The following is a 16618-nucleotide window of genomic DNA, read 5'->3' on the forward strand; positions in this document are numbered from 1 at the left end:
TAGTTTACGTGAAGTAATGTAGCCTAACCTACGTTTTGCACGTCATGTTACACTACGTTACCTTTAACTTGTTCAATATAACTCAACGATTATCTTTACATGGGACAAGAACAGTGTGTAAGGTATTTGTGTGTCCCTGTGTCCCTATGCTGACTTTGTTGCTCTTTATCGGCCGTGACCTGACTTACACCTTGAGACAAAAAGCATAATATGGGTCATATGCTGCTTGTACCAACATTCACAGGGTGTTTTTGCAGTGGTGTCAGTGTCAGTTTGTACTCCCATTTCCATTTGACTGAACCATAATCCTACTGCCATTTTGTAATGCACAACTGTACTGTATCACTAGAATTGTAAGTAAACAGTATGGAAGTCAAGGCTACAGTATACTGAAGGAAAACATACAATCCCCATCACAGCAGTGTTGACATACTCAGTCAAATACACTGCTATTATTATTAACTCAGTTCACCCCGTTTCACTTGAAACCCACCCCCAAGCCCTGTCCCTGCTTCCCTCTGTCCCACAGACTGTCCGACCATGAGAAACAGCTGTGGTGGTAGGACCTGGCAAAGTGTGCCATAAGATGACAGCATAAAGGAGAAGGCCTTGAGAGCATTAACATTCATTTCAACATACAGCCACACACATAAACAGCCATCCACACTAAAACATATCTGGCTGGCTTGTGAGCGCACAAGCCTCCTCTTCCAAGGCCGGGAGCTGTGTGAGTAAATTCATATAGAACATACATGAAACGCTATAGTGCTTTGCACATAGGTAAGGCTCATTGTTTTCAATTTATATTCAAATGCCAGGATGTCATTTAAGAAGCACTTAAAAAATATATATGATCACACATATCAGTAAAAGCTGTTCACGGTTCATTGCAGTTTAGCGTAAAGAAAGACCTGTACAAACAAAGTCATCAAAATATAGAAACTGAAGAAAAACAATGTAGAGATAATACAAATGAGTGACTGTTAAAGACAGTCACTTTAAGGAAGAAAATATACATATATTTAAATGTTAATCTAAAAAGTGCTTGCTCTAAAAAGTTGTGTTTTTGTCATAGATGTTGGTGATAGATTTTTTAACTCGAACAAATTATAATGTTGTCTGTTGTTTATTTTTGGAAAATAATGAGCCCTACACAAACAAACACACATATAGACATAGAAACACAGAGAGCACATATAGATACTGTAGACTGGGGAACTGAAGGTTATATCTGAGTCAACATCTGCAAGAATCAATATCAACAGGAGACAGCAATATCAACTCAACAACATTATGCCACTATCATACTAAATGTCTTTATACTGAGAAACGTGTATTTGTATGTATAAGGTACTGCTAAAATGAAGTTTGTATTACAGCTATATACATGTATACAGAGCAGAGAGGAAGTGTTTCTGTGTGGCTCCTACCTTTCTCACTGACTGACTCACTCTCTATCTCCACGTCCTCACAGCTGGTGTACTCAGGTGTGGTGGCCAGCTCCTCCTCCGAGCTGCTGAGCGACACCTGCCGCATCTTTCCTCCCTTTTTGGTTTTGTGGGGCTTGGGGGGTGGCGGGCGCACCGACTCCGACTGGTCCGAGCTGAGAGAGTCGTTCCTCAGCATGCTCTCCATCTTCTCCCTCTTGGTCTTGCGGACGGCCGAACTGGGGTCGAGGTGGTGCTGCTGCCTCCTCATGGAATCCATGTCCCCTCTACGCAGGTCTCCAGATCGGTCCCCCAGCACGGGGCTGCGGTGCGGCGTAGGGGGACTGTGGTTGGAGGATCTGTGGCCTCCGAGGCTGCCCCCCATGGGCCCGGGGGAGGAGCGGTCGACGGAGTAGGAGCGCTGTCCCACCATGGGCGGCCGGCGCTCGGTGAGATGCTGGCGGGACAGCCGGACGGGTCCTGGGTCGTCCTGCTCCGTGTAGGCCAGGGAGACGTCACTATGACGACGCTCATGCCTCATGCGGCCCACCTCTGCGTGCATTCTCATCTGCTCCTCGTAGGGTTGCGGCTTTACAGGGTAGCGGGCCAGGTTGGGGTCGCTACGGTAACGCGTCTGGAATTCTTCCTGCCGCTGCCGCTGGAGGTCGTACTCACTGGGTCCATCTAGCTCCTGGTCCAGCGGGTATTCCTGGGAGTGCCAGCGCCCAGGGCCCCGCCGGTCCCGGTAGCCCATTCGTGCCGCATCTGCATCTGGGTACATGTGTGGGCCCCTCGGAGCCCGCCGGGGGTCCCCATCCCCATAGTCAGACGGTGATCTGGGCATGCCGCCGTCCGTCGGGGCATACTGTGAGTGATCGCCCCCCTCCCCTTGGTCGTATTTTTGGTTTGGATCCCTGGATGCAGATGGACTTCGTTTCCTGTAGATCAAAGAGAAGGGAAAACCATTGTGGAATTTAGAAGTTGGTCCGCTTTAAACGCAACGTTTTCTGATTTAGTTAATACAATCTACATATCATGGTTTATAGTCCGAAAACATTGTGATGCTTAGCGCCATTTCCGATGAGCATACAGTGTCTGCATGTGTGCTACTGGAAATATAAGGTTTCAGTCAGACGTTAGCCTCACGGTGCTTCATCACACTTCAGTCTGTAGCTTCACTTTACTTTGCACTGCACTCTGTAGGCCTCAGTCTCTGTCAAAACCTGATGAAAGCCTGCTCTGTCTCTGTCTCACACACACACATACACAGAAAGAGAGAAATATAACTAAGCAGAAGTATGCAGCAGCACTCCCCTTTTCTCACTGCGAGATTCTATGTACTCTATAACATGGCTGACTGATGCTCTCCTTCTGGCACACTTCAAAAGCAATTGGCACGTTACCTTAAGATTTTACAATTAACATGTGCAAGTAACATGCTGAGCTGAACCAAATCAAGTGGCATGTAAGCTTCTAATTATATAAGGAAGGACACACAGTCTTCACAAAGACAATGTGGTATCTAATGGTTGACTTTTAATGCAATAGGCAATCTTTCATATTTCATCTGATCACCCAATGATGATGTGTGTGTGTGTGTGTGTGTGTGTGTGTGTGTGTGTGTGTGTGTGTGTGTGTGTGTGTGTGTGTGTGTGTGTGTGTGTGTGTGTGTGTGTGTGTGTGTGTGTGTGTGTGTGTGTGTGTGTGTGTGTGTGTGTGTGTGTGTGTGTGTGTGTGCGTGTGTGTGTGTGTGTGTGTGTGTGTGTGTGTGTGTGTGCGTGCTTAGGCATAACAATTATGAAGCAGCGGGTATCGCATCAGAGTTTCACAGATTGTGTCTGTGTACACAGTTCAATCGACATGACGAAGAAAGAGAAAAGAATAAATTAGTTCTGTTTAAATGTATCATCTTAAAACAAGCACAGTTATATTGGACATTAGGTGAAAATAAAAGATGGATATCTTCAAGTATGGTTAGAGTCAGGAGCCCCATATTTCTTAAAATTAGCTATCAATCATTTAATCATTGTCCCGGTGTCTGAAAGGAAAGCAGCCGGGAGGTGGGTGAAAAGCCTGTGCATTAATGCATTTATTCTTTTGTTGAAAATCAATTATTCATAAGCCACTTTTCTCCTACATTTCTTCCACTTTCTCCCCCAAAATAATAATGACATTTTGGTGAGGAAGAAAAAAGCTCTGTGAAGCATTCCTTTAATTTTGTACGTGACAAGTTACCATACATTTCAAAGGGCTTCATAAATCACTGCTGCCAGCCTTGCTCAGTGGCCAAGGTACGGACTCCTCACATGTGATTGGCTAATTTACTGAAGCAGGGAGGGTTGGTCCCTGTCTACTGTATCACAGACCACGTTAGCTCGAGTATAATGCAGCACTCTGCTGAGGCACATGGGGTAAAGAGTATTTTTGTGTTTTCTGTGTTGAATTATATGTCAAACACTGAATAATCTCCCTAAAATAAAGTGCAAGTTTTAAGGAGAGACAGAATGATCTATGAGCACAATGTAAAGTTCATGAACAAATGTTAAAATATGGGATGTTACACAGAGGCGGAATACTATTTATACATAAAAAGAAAGTATTGATGGTAATAATTATTAACAACCAGCGATTTTCTGCAAAAAAGGTCTAATAAACATACTGTATGCTACTTTCAGACGGAGTAAGTGTCCACATAGTGAACATGATGGGACATTTAGATGCTTAACCCTTAGATGCACGAGCGACTGGACCCTACACTCTTCCATAAGTGGGTCAAAAAGGACCCGTATTACAATAATATGTGCTTTTATGCCATTTTGGTTAAGAAAAATCACTTGTATAATATTTAGTATTATATTTAATATTTCACTATTTAAAATTTTAGAATTTTTTTTACATTTTGAAAAAAAACGTTTTCTCATAGGATTCCATAGAAAATGCATGCGGGTCATTTTTGACCCACTTGTGGAAGCTTGGGGTAGTAATACAAAAACTACAATTTCTTAAAATGTAAATTTAAAATTAGAATGGCATGATATCCAAAACATGTTTTTTGAGGAATAGCTGGAATATGAAATGATAATAAAATGTAATTACAAAGATACTTCAAGAAAACCACCTCACCGGGTCAAAAAAGACCCACTTATGCATCGAAGGGTTAAGAAAAAGAAAATCTCATCAGAAGTTGGAGCGGACCAAACCGTAGATAAAAGCAAAGTGATTATTGGATGTACTTTGCCAAGTGTATTAAACTAAGCTAATCTTGCTCCATGTCATTTGGGCGACTAAATGAGCAACTGCATGCTAACCAGTTTGCCATAACAACTTTATGAGATGGATGTGGGCTGGGATGTGAAGTAAGAACTGGCGACTGCTGCTGGGACTTTGGTTTGGAGTCTAGTTCATCCCTTTCAGATGCCATTCTTTTTGCAACTTTGATCATTTCCTCCATTCCAAACTAAAATAAACCAGATTCACGTAATAGCAGGTTAATACATTTGTATTGCCATTTTACATTTCTGGTATAATAAATGTTTTTCCAAAGAACCTTCTCAATTTCTGAGAGGATAGACACCACACCTGAACGATGTGGAGATGCCAAATGCAATGTACATTACTTGATCAACAGCAACTCAAGATCAATGATGGACAGTATAAGCCACTAACCGATTGCACAATGTCATCTCTTGCAAATGCAGTACAAAGACAAATCTTAGCACTGATGATGCACTGGAAATACAAACACAACCAAAACAAGAGGAATGGCTAATGTGGACTTTAATGTAATGAACACATCCTCATTTACAACAAAGGCAGAGAGAGACTAAAAGGCCATTTTAAGTGTGTGTGATGAAGCCAGCTCACGCAAGTGACCTCTCTTTCTGCTTCACATCAAAACAAATGTGTCCTATCACTTTAGTGCACAAACGCTGCTTCGCAAGTGAAACACACGAGGGTCGCTGCATTATTCATGATCTGCTCCAGGACACTAACTGAGCAGCGCTTCATTCACAAATTCAAAGTGAAGCAGAAGCAGAAATGATATGCTGGAGTAGGGGACAGGCGCTGTGACTTGGATGGGAGATAGTGGGGAGTGGGGGGGGAGGGGGGAGGGGCAGTGTGATGAGCATGTGAAATCTCTTCTTATAGTGACTTGATGATGATGGAGGAGTGTATGTTCGCATGTGTTCAGTTGTGCTTCACTTTAGCTCTTGGAATGTCCTCAGAGCTTCGGGCTAATGTTTCCTGTGGGATGGTGTCTTGAAATCGTACACCCTCAACCCACAATGCACATGGCAACTACAACAAACATGAACAAACTGCCCTTTAAAGGGCTCTAACTCCTGGTGACACAAGTATCACATTCCCATGCTCCCGTTAAGTCTGCATGTCCTTCCTGTCGGAATGTCGATGGCAGCGAGCAAGTAAGCCACAAACCGCACTCCCTATCAGCCTTTGCATCATGATGCTAACGCTGAACCAGCCATGGCGCAGGACTACATTTTGTACCGTGCATTATTCCCCCATTGCTCCAGCTGCCACTGCTACTGTAATAGCCTCTCTGCAGATACCTCGGAGCTCTGCCGTAACACACTCTGCTGATCTTAGATTTGCATTCCATCCTCAGTGACACAGGCAGAGACAGAGAGGAGAGAGAAGAAATGTGGAAAGGGAAAGAGGGGGGAAATAATTGACCACGTATGTGAATTAGAAGAAGTGTGAAAAAATGAAGCGGGGACGATGCCAGTAAACTATGACCCACAGACATGCAGCTCGTGTGCGTGGTGCATTCAGCCAAGCTTGTCAGGCTCAAGGATGGGACAGCATAGGATTGTGATGCCTGAGATGCTGCACAGAAGCCTGGCTGCTGCAGCAATTGAGTCACGAAGCGCACACAGTGACGTGCTTCCTCCATCAGAGTCCCTTATATAGCAAGATGCGTGCGTGATGTCACTACAGACATGGTGCTGAGTCGCAGCGCAGCGTGCAGAAAATCCACCAGCAGTGAATCATCCTAACAGGCCGACAATAGAGAGGCATGTTCGCTGTCTGCGCGGCGCAGTGTGGAATACAGGAGAATGCTTTCTGCTGCACCATTCTGAACATTCCCGCCGAGGGTACAACAGCAGCCCCCGTTACTGCTGGTTTCCTGTTCTCAGCCAACTACAGAGATCCTCTGGTGTGACAGCGTATGAAGCAGGAGGCCTCATTCGGGTGGTGATGAAAATAAGATTCAATTCAGGGATAGAGACACTGAATTTACAGTATCACTATAGCTGGACTCTTATATATACATGCACTTTTGACACTGACTTCATTCCAATAACATTTTCATTTAAACTTCCAACTGCACTAATGTCGCTCCTGTGGTGTACTGTACCATCATTGTCTCATAATGTCTTTTTTCCTTCCAAAACAAATATGAGCTTTCCTTTTGAGCATGCATCTGTCCCTCCCCAGCCTTGCAAACTGTTGGCTAGTTGGTTTGCACGGAGATGGCCGAAAGCAGTTAAAAACAATTAAGACGCATGTTCTCAATGGGTTCTGTATATTTTCAAAAACACTCCTAAAACCTTTATAATATTGGCTTATCCCACATCTAATGGTAAAGTGCTACAATTCTAATAAACTTAATCTGGAATATCAAAGCAGTATATTGTGTTACCATGCTAGTGTGCATTTAAAAGAATACACATGGCATTTATATTCCTTTGGGTCTATTGGCTATAGATCCTGATATCTAAGTAAGAAAGAGCACCATTGGTTTACATGCAAAAGCAAAAGAGTGTATAAAGCCTCTCGGTGGTGCGGGGTGGCAAACCTTCATTCAAACATACAGACATGTCACTAAAGCTGTGAAAACATGTTTTCTGTTTATGCTTTCAGCAAAGCTTTGTACACCGCCGGTGCGTCTAAATTCTAATATTAAAATCATCTTTTTAAAGTACACTCTCCTTATCAAAAGCAGCATAATGTATCAAATCTGTGGCTCAAAAATCATGGGATTACACTATGGCCCAGGAAGATTAAAAAGAGTGACCCTAAAAGATTAGAAGTGACCTGACATGCTTGCCATGATAAAACCTTTATGCTGTTATTTTTACGACATAAAAACGAGTTGGTAAAATGATGTTTGTAACGGGGTAGGTAGGTTTGCTTTGTCCCGCTTTGACCTATGTGATCAGAAAGCATCCCCAGCCAGAGCCCAGATCCCAGGCTGCAAATGGACTCAATTGTTTCACTCTATACTGTATGTGATAATATGTGTGTAGCACTGCCTGAGCTATCCAAGCTACGAAAAAAAAGCCTCACATCAAGCAGGTAGCAAGTAATTCACATTTGATGTGGGTTTACAATTTAAAAAAGGATGCTTTCACAGAGCATACACAGAGCATCAGCAGCACACTGATCAATTTACTTTAAATTGTGAACACTTCAGCCTTTAAACTCAAAAGCATTGAGCAACTATTGTTCACAGTCAATGACAGGGGCATCATGTTTATTCAAAACAGTTAAGTGCACTTGATTGTAACAAAGAACATGAATCATTAACATAGAAGATATGTTGATATTCCATTCAAAAGCAAAGAAATACAATATGTGAGGATGATGAACATTAAGAATCTATGAACCCTTGCTGCACCTTGACACATGTATTCCCTGACAAAGTAATTGAATATAAACATTGATATGTAAATAACATGCCATGATGAAGCTGCAGCTTTCAGTTATCCCTGAGGCAGCTTGTGCACTTTTAGGAATTAACTCTAGATGTAATAGCAAAATGCACAACCTTCATTTTCCTGCAGCTTTAATTGTTAGACCATTAAATAAACAATTAAACCACATTGTATTATCAGACATTCAACATCCAAACTGCAGCCTAAACAATGAGAAACAATCAGCCTTACTGAAAGGAAACGTCCGATCTTGGGCTGAAGCTCAAATCTCTGCCTTGCTTCTCCACGCTGGAGCCGGTCTGATCCAAACTGCCTAGCACCAGTTTTGTCTCACAGCCTAGAGCCAGGCCCTTGTTGTATCTCCTATCCTCTCTGCTCATGCACTAAAAACGGTCCTTGTTTTATTTCTAGAAGGCTTTGAATGGTCTGCAGACAGAAGCAGTCAGTGTGGTCCTGCAGCAGCTCCGTCCACTCTGCCTCGGCTGCTTCTCAAGGAACATGTTAAATAAGAAAGCCAAAAGCAATCAAGGTGAAAATGCAACGCTGCCCCCGTGGGGATAGTGCCACCTCTACTTTGCGGATAATGGAGAGAAGTCAAATGAGAACAAATGAGTGGCGCTGTGTTGCAGAGCTCTCCTCTAAGAGCAAAGCTGGCCCACTAATGACAACAATACATCCTAGAATGGTCTCTATTGAAATGAGATAACCAGAAAGAAAGAAAAACAAGCTGAATGTGCGTGTCTCAACCCGATAGCAATCAGAGAAGAAGAGAGGAGAGGAGGTACAAATGCCTCTAAGCGTCCATTTACGGATGCAGCGTTACTCTCCCTTCTTAGACTAAGTCAGTCGGCCTCTGTGTATGCAGGACGCCCCTCAGAGTGAAAAAACACATGAGATTCCCCCGTTACCTGGTATAATCAAACCGGGTTGAAATCCTGCAGCATCCCGACAGTTTAGCTACAATTCCCAATATCCAAATGATGATGTAGCATTATCATGACCAGCTTTGTCTGGGCCGATCTGCTGCTCTTACAGAGCCCCAACACTCTGCTGCATGTGCATAGACCGCACAGTGTATGACCCTGCTGCAAGGGATTCTGGGTTCTGAAAGTAAGCCAACTCTTGGGTTTAACGCCATCATCATGTGATCGCTACGATTGGCTGGAGGTCGAGCGTCGACTCGGTCCACTGAGTCCTCTGCTTAAGAAAGAATTACATTGCTAGGTTTATTACGAGCTGACATCTACTGTATCCCCCAGCGCAAACAGAGCAGTGCGTTTCACCTAATCTCATTCAGATCGCTAAGATTAACAAATGACATGGTTTTTGTATTTTTTTCAGTCATCGAATGACATACAGGAGCAGGGAGGGAGATAAATAGATGCAGGAATAGAGAGATTGAAAGATGAGTCTACCACATGAGTTCTGTGCTTCACAAAACGGATCAAATTATTTTTTCCCTGGTTGTGCACCATGATGACGTAGATGTTTTTCAGTGACCTGGTTTGATAAGTCTGCTGTGTGGGTGTGTGGGTGTATTATGACTGACTGTATCTAGGTGTTTTCAATTCTTTCTTCCTGCCTCTTTTTCTCTTCACTGTTCTGCTTCAACACATTTCGCATCTGTCACCATGTTTCTCCAATCGCTTCCCTCCCATGAGGGGGACTCTGAGTGGGACTGAAGATAAACCCAAAGAGTGAGTTCTGGTTGTGATGACGGTGGTGACAGCTGATTGACAGCGGTGTGGATTCAGAGGGGGCAGGTGGGCGACGGGTTGTTGACACAGCGTTTTCAACGATGGTTCGAGGGTGTTTTATCACCGCAGAGTCAGGAAGGGGCTGCTGGGCGCTAGGTAGCTCTGAGTGGAGTTAGCATCTGACTGCAGCTCTGATAGACAAGAAACCAGTTTCAGACCCTCCATGATGATATGGCAGCTCTGAGAAGAACTGTGAATTGGTTAAGTTTGTCAGAAAGAAATGTCGATCTGAATTTTCAGTTTTAGTTATACCCATTTCACATGAATGCCTTATTCAGAACAATTTGAATTCACTATCACTGGCATCACTCAAATGAGAGTCATCTGTATGAGTCAATATGCATTTGGCCCAGTCATGCTAAAATCTGTTTCAATCTTTGCATTTCAACGAGTGGCAAAAGTCAAACAGTGCTTGTTCTGTGCTGAAATAAAATGTCCTATGATGTTGTTAAGCTGTGCTCCCACATCACTCCTTCAGTACACCCTGTCCTTCAAAGATGAGTTTTCACTTCAGCATCAGATCGACTTAAGAGCTCACACTGCTGACACTGTTCAGGTGCGTCTAAATCCTCAAGGTTAACTGAACAGTGCATCTGCTCATGAATCACATGTCTATGATGTAAATGTATCAGGGCTGTAAGAGAAAGGTGGACCACTGACTTGCAGGGGAGCAGGTACTTGTGGACAGGAATAGAAACTGCTTTGAAGATTAATTCATCAACATATCAACATTTGTATAATGCAATTTATTTTTCATATGTTTTTTGTGCACAGTTTCAGATAAAGACTATAGGCTACACTATTATTAGTAGGATATTGTTTGTAGAATTACATTCCAGACACTTGAATGTTAACGGTGCCATCTTTAACCCAGATGCAGACAGTCTGATGCTGCACAGTTTTTTTTTCTCGCAGGAACAGATGACAGCTACTTCCTCACTCTTGGTCTTCGTGCTCTGTGGAAAGTTTGAAGTGGAGACAAAGTTGTGCACATATCTCAGGTCAGCTGAAGGTGTCTGCAGATGAGGCTTTAAGAGCACAGAGTGTGTCCTCCTGTCTAAGGGTACACCAACTGCTGCCTTCTGTGTTCATGTTTATACTCTTTGTGGGTTATATGTCTTCCGCACTGCACCGCCTGTTAGGTCTCCTTTTTAAGAAGAGGCACCGTTAGCACTCTATGTAGGCCAAGCCCCTACAGAATACACCATTAAGATTAGCTACAAGTCAGGACTGCTACACTGCTGCCTGCTCCTGCCCTCCCTACAGAGAAAGGTTAGAGGAGCGGAGCATGTCTTCATTTTCATCATATAGCCAAGAACAACAATGCATAAAGAAGAACGCACATCACACCTCTGTTGAGCAGACACACAACCAGACAGTTCACTAGGACAGCTCCGAGTTCTGTCTGTAATTATTGACTTCAGCTCGAGTTGAAAAGAGCTGTAGTATAATACAGATAGAGAACACGGTAATGTTGCATTGTGGGGTAGGTGTGTCCTCTGGAGAGTACACTGGCTGGTAATTAACCTTTTTCACCAAGAATTAAAATCTATGAAAAGATATGCTTGAATGGCAATCATCTGTGACCAAACCTTTATGCTTCTTTATCACATGAAAGGCATCAACATCTAAGTGATCCCTTGTGAAAGAACCCACATAGCACCCTGTGTTTTGTAATGTGGGAAACAAGAACTGGACTGTGTAAAATATCATTTCACCTCTAATGGGTCTATACACTTTTCTTACAGACAAACACATTTTGACATGTCCCAGTTGGGAAAGATCTTTGTTAAACACATCTATAAAATACAATTAGGACAACTGAATTCCATTAAGGTGCTTCAGTTTCTGGGCTGCAGCAAAGAGGTTTGCAACCATTTTAAAGAATGCTCAATATTTGACTTTGTGGGACACTTAAATACAACGTAGCCATTATCAATGCCATTACTAACACCTGTGCTTCTTCTACGACAAGTCTGTTGATAAACAGCATATTGGGAAGTAACACTCAGTAGATCATTAGAAATGGCATGGTAGGGGAATAAATACAATTTATTTTTCACAAAACAGGGAGAGAGGAGATGTGCTTTTAAACTGCATTACACTAAATATAAAATATCTACTATCTCATCACAGCTCACAAGTTCATTTGTTTCTACTGGATATAGTTGGAAAGCAGAGGTGGGAGAAGGACTCAGATCTTATACTTAAAGGGGACCTATCATGCAAAATGCACTTTGTGATGTCTTTTACTGTATACATAAATATGTGTCCCCGGTGTGTCAGGGAACTCACGCAGCGTCAGAAAATAAAACCATCTCTCTTTTCCTCCGTACCCAAATCTTTTAAAAACGGGTGTACAACGAGCGGATACAGATTTGCTGCTGATCTGACGTCAAATCGGCATCGGACCCACAGAAAGATGCTATCAGTAACAATGCCTGACGTGTTTTGGACGTAATCTCGTCTTTGTTTACATTAGCAAGCCTTGCTAACACTCAGAGATAACCTATACTGTAGAGCACATGTGTTTAAAAAGCAGGAAATCAAAAAAGGAACTCACCTTGTGATAAACCTGCAAGAGAAAAAGCATTTGAGCTCCATATTGTTTCAGAAATAATATTTGATGTGGTTTAGAACAGGATGGCGTTTTATCACAGCAGAATTTAACTTTATCTCTGGTAAAATTCTGATCAGGCATTAGCTCCGCCTCCTCTTTTTTTTCTTTTTCAAGCTAAGGACCCAAAATCCGCGTTTCTCTAACAGAGCTGCAAAAGAGGGGTTTGAGCAGTATGAGGCATGGCTACAATGGGTGATCTGTTTGGTATTTTAAGCAAAACACTTCACAGACATGTTTTGTATAGGTATGGCCCTACAATATATTTTCCCAATATAGCATAATAGGTCCACTTTAAGTTAAAGTAGAAATACCAGAGTGTAGGATGTCAAAATGTCACTTAAGTAAAAGTACATAAGTATTAGCATCAGCATTGCAGAAGTATTCATTCTGCAAATCTGGGTAAATCTACTGAGTTACTGTTGGAAAGTCCCTGCATCACATTGTGTAAATGCAGCATTGTACTATTATTATTCAATGAAGACAATTGCTGTCAATGGTATTAGAAGAGTAACCTGATGATGTCAATGTGGCAATTGCATGAACAGTTGTGTGCAACTACTTTTTCGATTGGATTAGATTAGATTCAACTTTCTTGACATTTCAAAGAGTTCAAGTACCAGAACCCCCCAGGAACCAATGCATTACGAAGACCTTCAGCTTAACGTGAGTGAATATCCACGGAGAGCCTGCCTTCCTTCCTGCCTGCCTGCTGCTGTGCTGTAGCATGGTGACTGCTCAGCGCTCGGCAGTCATTGTTCATTTTCACAAAGCGCTCTGTTTAGAGAACATATTGAGATTTGTCGAGCTATTCATAACCCAGCAAATTCTATTGTCACCAAACACTGGGCTGCATTTCTGCGCTGGAAAACATTTCTTAAAAAAACACGGCCTACCCATCTCTTTCTGTCCTACTTGCACGTATTTGAAATCACACATTGAGGCACACACACACACGCTCACACACACACATTTCTTCTTGGTTCTGCTAAGTATGCATTTTTCATTCCAGCGAGCAGGCTGCATTTGAAATCAAAGGCGGTGCCGCTGCGCGACTGTCTGGCTACACAGAAAGTGAGCAAGTAATGAAAAAAGCTGAGGGGTGAGTCAGAGGATGCTTTAATAATCATTGCTGCCCAAAATAACATATTTGGAGCTGGATGGACCGACAACCCTCCTGGCAAACCACTAGCGGTCCGCTCTGGTCGCCATGTTGGTAACTCCATTTGCCCCCAAATAAATGTTCCCCCTCTCTCATTTCCTCCCATCTCCTCTGAGTCTATTATTGTCAACAGATAAGACTGCAGCAGCACGACACGACGTGACAGACATTCAACCCATCCCTCTACCAAAGGCAGGGGAAAGGCGTTTGAGCATGGGTGACAGACGAGCTGCAGGTAGTGAGAGACAGCCAAGTTAAACTACTATGACGTCCCTTCACAGGTGAGCAATGTGTCTTTGGTTATTGTCCAATCACTGCTGACAAATGGTGATAGGGTCCAGGCTAAATAGCTCTTCATGTTGGGTTCAAGGTTGGGCCTTCGTTATCCCATTCAACACTTTTCCATGCCTGTCCACACAGAGTTCTTGCTTGTGTGAAGAAATGGTTGGAGAAAATGGCCCAGGCATCTAGTGCTATCATTGCATATCTAATATTTTCGCACCAAACCTGTGGGCTTACTTAATTTCCGTTCATAAATTCAAGCTAATCCTGCTCAAAGCATTACTCTTTTTCCAGAAGGAAGCTTTGCTTTAATTTTGAACTACAGTTAAAAAAAAATACAAAAAGTGTTTATCCTCAGTGAAGTGGCTTTGAATATAACATCCCAGACTCAGACAGCTTTACATTGGGAAACTTGGCTAGCATGCTAACATTAGCATGAATCGCATTAAGCTAATATTATTAATAGTTATTATTAATATTATAATTATATATCATTATTGCCGGTCTCATTTGCTTTTTTGTGATGAAGTTTACTCATGTACCACTAGAGAGTCTTGTAACTTAATGCAAAGTGTACATTATTTAAACGTTAGTTTAAGAATATAGAGTTGATTTCAATTTCTCATGAATGAAAGTTACAAAAATGTTATGCTAATACCTACATTTACTAACAATTCTATATAACTGGGTTATGGTTAATGTAGTTACATTGACTGATGCTACATGATAACAAATTAAACACGATGCTGATAAAATTGCAACCATTACACAATTATATTTTTTATGAGAGTGTTAATGCTCTGTATAGAGAAACACTACATTTTATGTACTGAAATGACACAAAGAAAACGTGAGAGAGCCTACCTGACTGCAGCATTTCTATTTAAATGTGCCTTTGTTCCTTAGCAGTACACACTGTGTGTTGCCTTCGGCAGTTCGACACAGTTCACGTTTATCACCACAGTAGCTATATTTTACACATCAATTATAAATTAAGAATAATTATATAGCCGATTATTGTAGTAAAAGCTGAGGGTGTATTGTTGGGGCACTTTTTAAAACGGTTTAAAGACCAGGAGGTCAACCTTCACGATTCACTGTAGAAATGTCATTATAGTGGGCGGTGGTGGCGTAGTCCATAGGGACTTGGCTTGGCAACTGGAAGGTCACCAGTTCAAGTCCCAGCAGCACCAAGTGCTACCGAGGTGTCCTGAGCAAGGCACCGTTCCCTACACCGCTCCCCGGGCGCCGTTCATAATGGCAGCACTAGGATAGGTCAAATGCAGAGAAACCATTTCATTACATAGTGTTAGGGAATAATTTGCTGCTATCTCTTAAGGAGGGGCAGCTTGGGCACATTGTTGTTGCCAGTCTATGACAGAGCACAAGCCGCCATGAGGTAGTTTACTGTTCAGGGACGTAGGTTCCCTGGCGCACATTATTTTCTATGGACGAGAGCTAGTTAGATTCAGGATCCATAATCGTTTAGTCTCACTGATAAAGAATGTTGATTATTACACTCCGAACTAGTTAAAACATTGAGCTGCAGAAGAGTTCTTCAGAATTGGTTTGGCAACCGCTGTGTCAACTCGTGACACACCACCTGTCTTGTCAATTCTCCGGCCATAACTTCAAATAAACCGTCAGTGTTTGCCATCAAAGCTCCAGCTCTCCTTGTGTCTCTCTGAGTCCTGACTCTCCATTGCTACAGAAGTGTCCCCCACACATAGTACCTGTACTGTGTAATGACAATAAAAGTGAAAATAAATATGTGTGTGATGTAATGTATTGCATTCACTTATTTTCTACAAATTGGTCATCTGCTTTCGTGATACTAAGTTGTGACAAACAGTGGCCTAATTTAGAAGTACATATGTTTCCAGGGAAATGAGTGATAAGCACTATGCACACTGTTACCACAGTGCTTCTTTATGGCTGGGCATTATCAAATCAAGGAGTATACTACTAACAGTATCACCCACTGATTGCCTGGCTTAACAAAAACTGTTTTGTACCGACTGCAAGGTAACTGACCGCAACACCCAGATCATCTTTAAATAAATTATATATATATATTTATATATATATAATTGATTAATATGTTCACTTTATTGAAAAAATCATATATTTTTTTTATAAGCCGGTAATAAAACTGAAAGCAGTCCTGATTGGCAGGGAAAGGAATCAACTTTTCTATTAATACCGTGTCCTGATTGGTGGGAAACGGTTGCAGGATATAAGAAAATGGTTTGCCAGGCACGCATATCTCAAATAATGTATGCGCTGCCATTTCCCCACGTAAACATAACAGTCTGCAATGAAATGGTTGTCTCCTGTGTGCTCCACTTCCTCCTTGGCGAACCGGTAACCTTCTTGTTAACCCGTTTTGGTTGGGAGTAGTACAGGAAATATTTGATATGGAGAGATTCACACACATATTGAGGGTCCAGGAAGGGAAATTTGAGTCCAAATGGGAAAAATGGGTTGAATATAAAAGAAAAATGAACGACACCACAAATTGAGAGTTGGAACCAGACCATGATGTTGCATTAAAATAGGATAGAAAGCTTCCATGTCACTGTTTGCTTGTTTTTATTATTATTTGTATTTTCTTTTTTCTTCTTCAATGGGTCTCTAATTCAAGTGTATACTGAACTATATGTGGTTTTGTATGTTTCTAAAAATGTCAATAC

At 42.1% G+C, this 16618-nt stretch overlaps 1 protein-coding gene across 39 annotated transcripts in view; it reads right to left on the reverse strand.

Moving 5' to 3' along the window:
* Window positions 1-16618, reverse strand: part of rims2a (regulating synaptic membrane exocytosis 2a) — a 172623-nt gene that overhangs the window by 80333 nt on the left and 75672 nt on the right. For all 39 annotated transcript variants that reach the window (XM_034229151.1, XM_034229009.1, XM_034228994.1 and 36 more), the window contains one exon: window positions 1431-2365. In XM_034229151.1, the coding sequence (XP_034085042.1) occupies window positions 1431-2365 (935 nt within the window). The remainder of the gene's footprint in view (window positions 1-1430; window positions 2366-16618) is intronic.

The sequence above is a fragment of the Gymnodraco acuticeps genome, unplaced genomic scaffold (assembly GCF_902827175.1).
Source record: "Gymnodraco acuticeps unplaced genomic scaffold, fGymAcu1.1, whole genome shotgun sequence".
Taxonomy (NCBI): Eukaryota; Metazoa; Chordata; class Actinopteri; order Perciformes; family Bathydraconidae; genus Gymnodraco; species Gymnodraco acuticeps.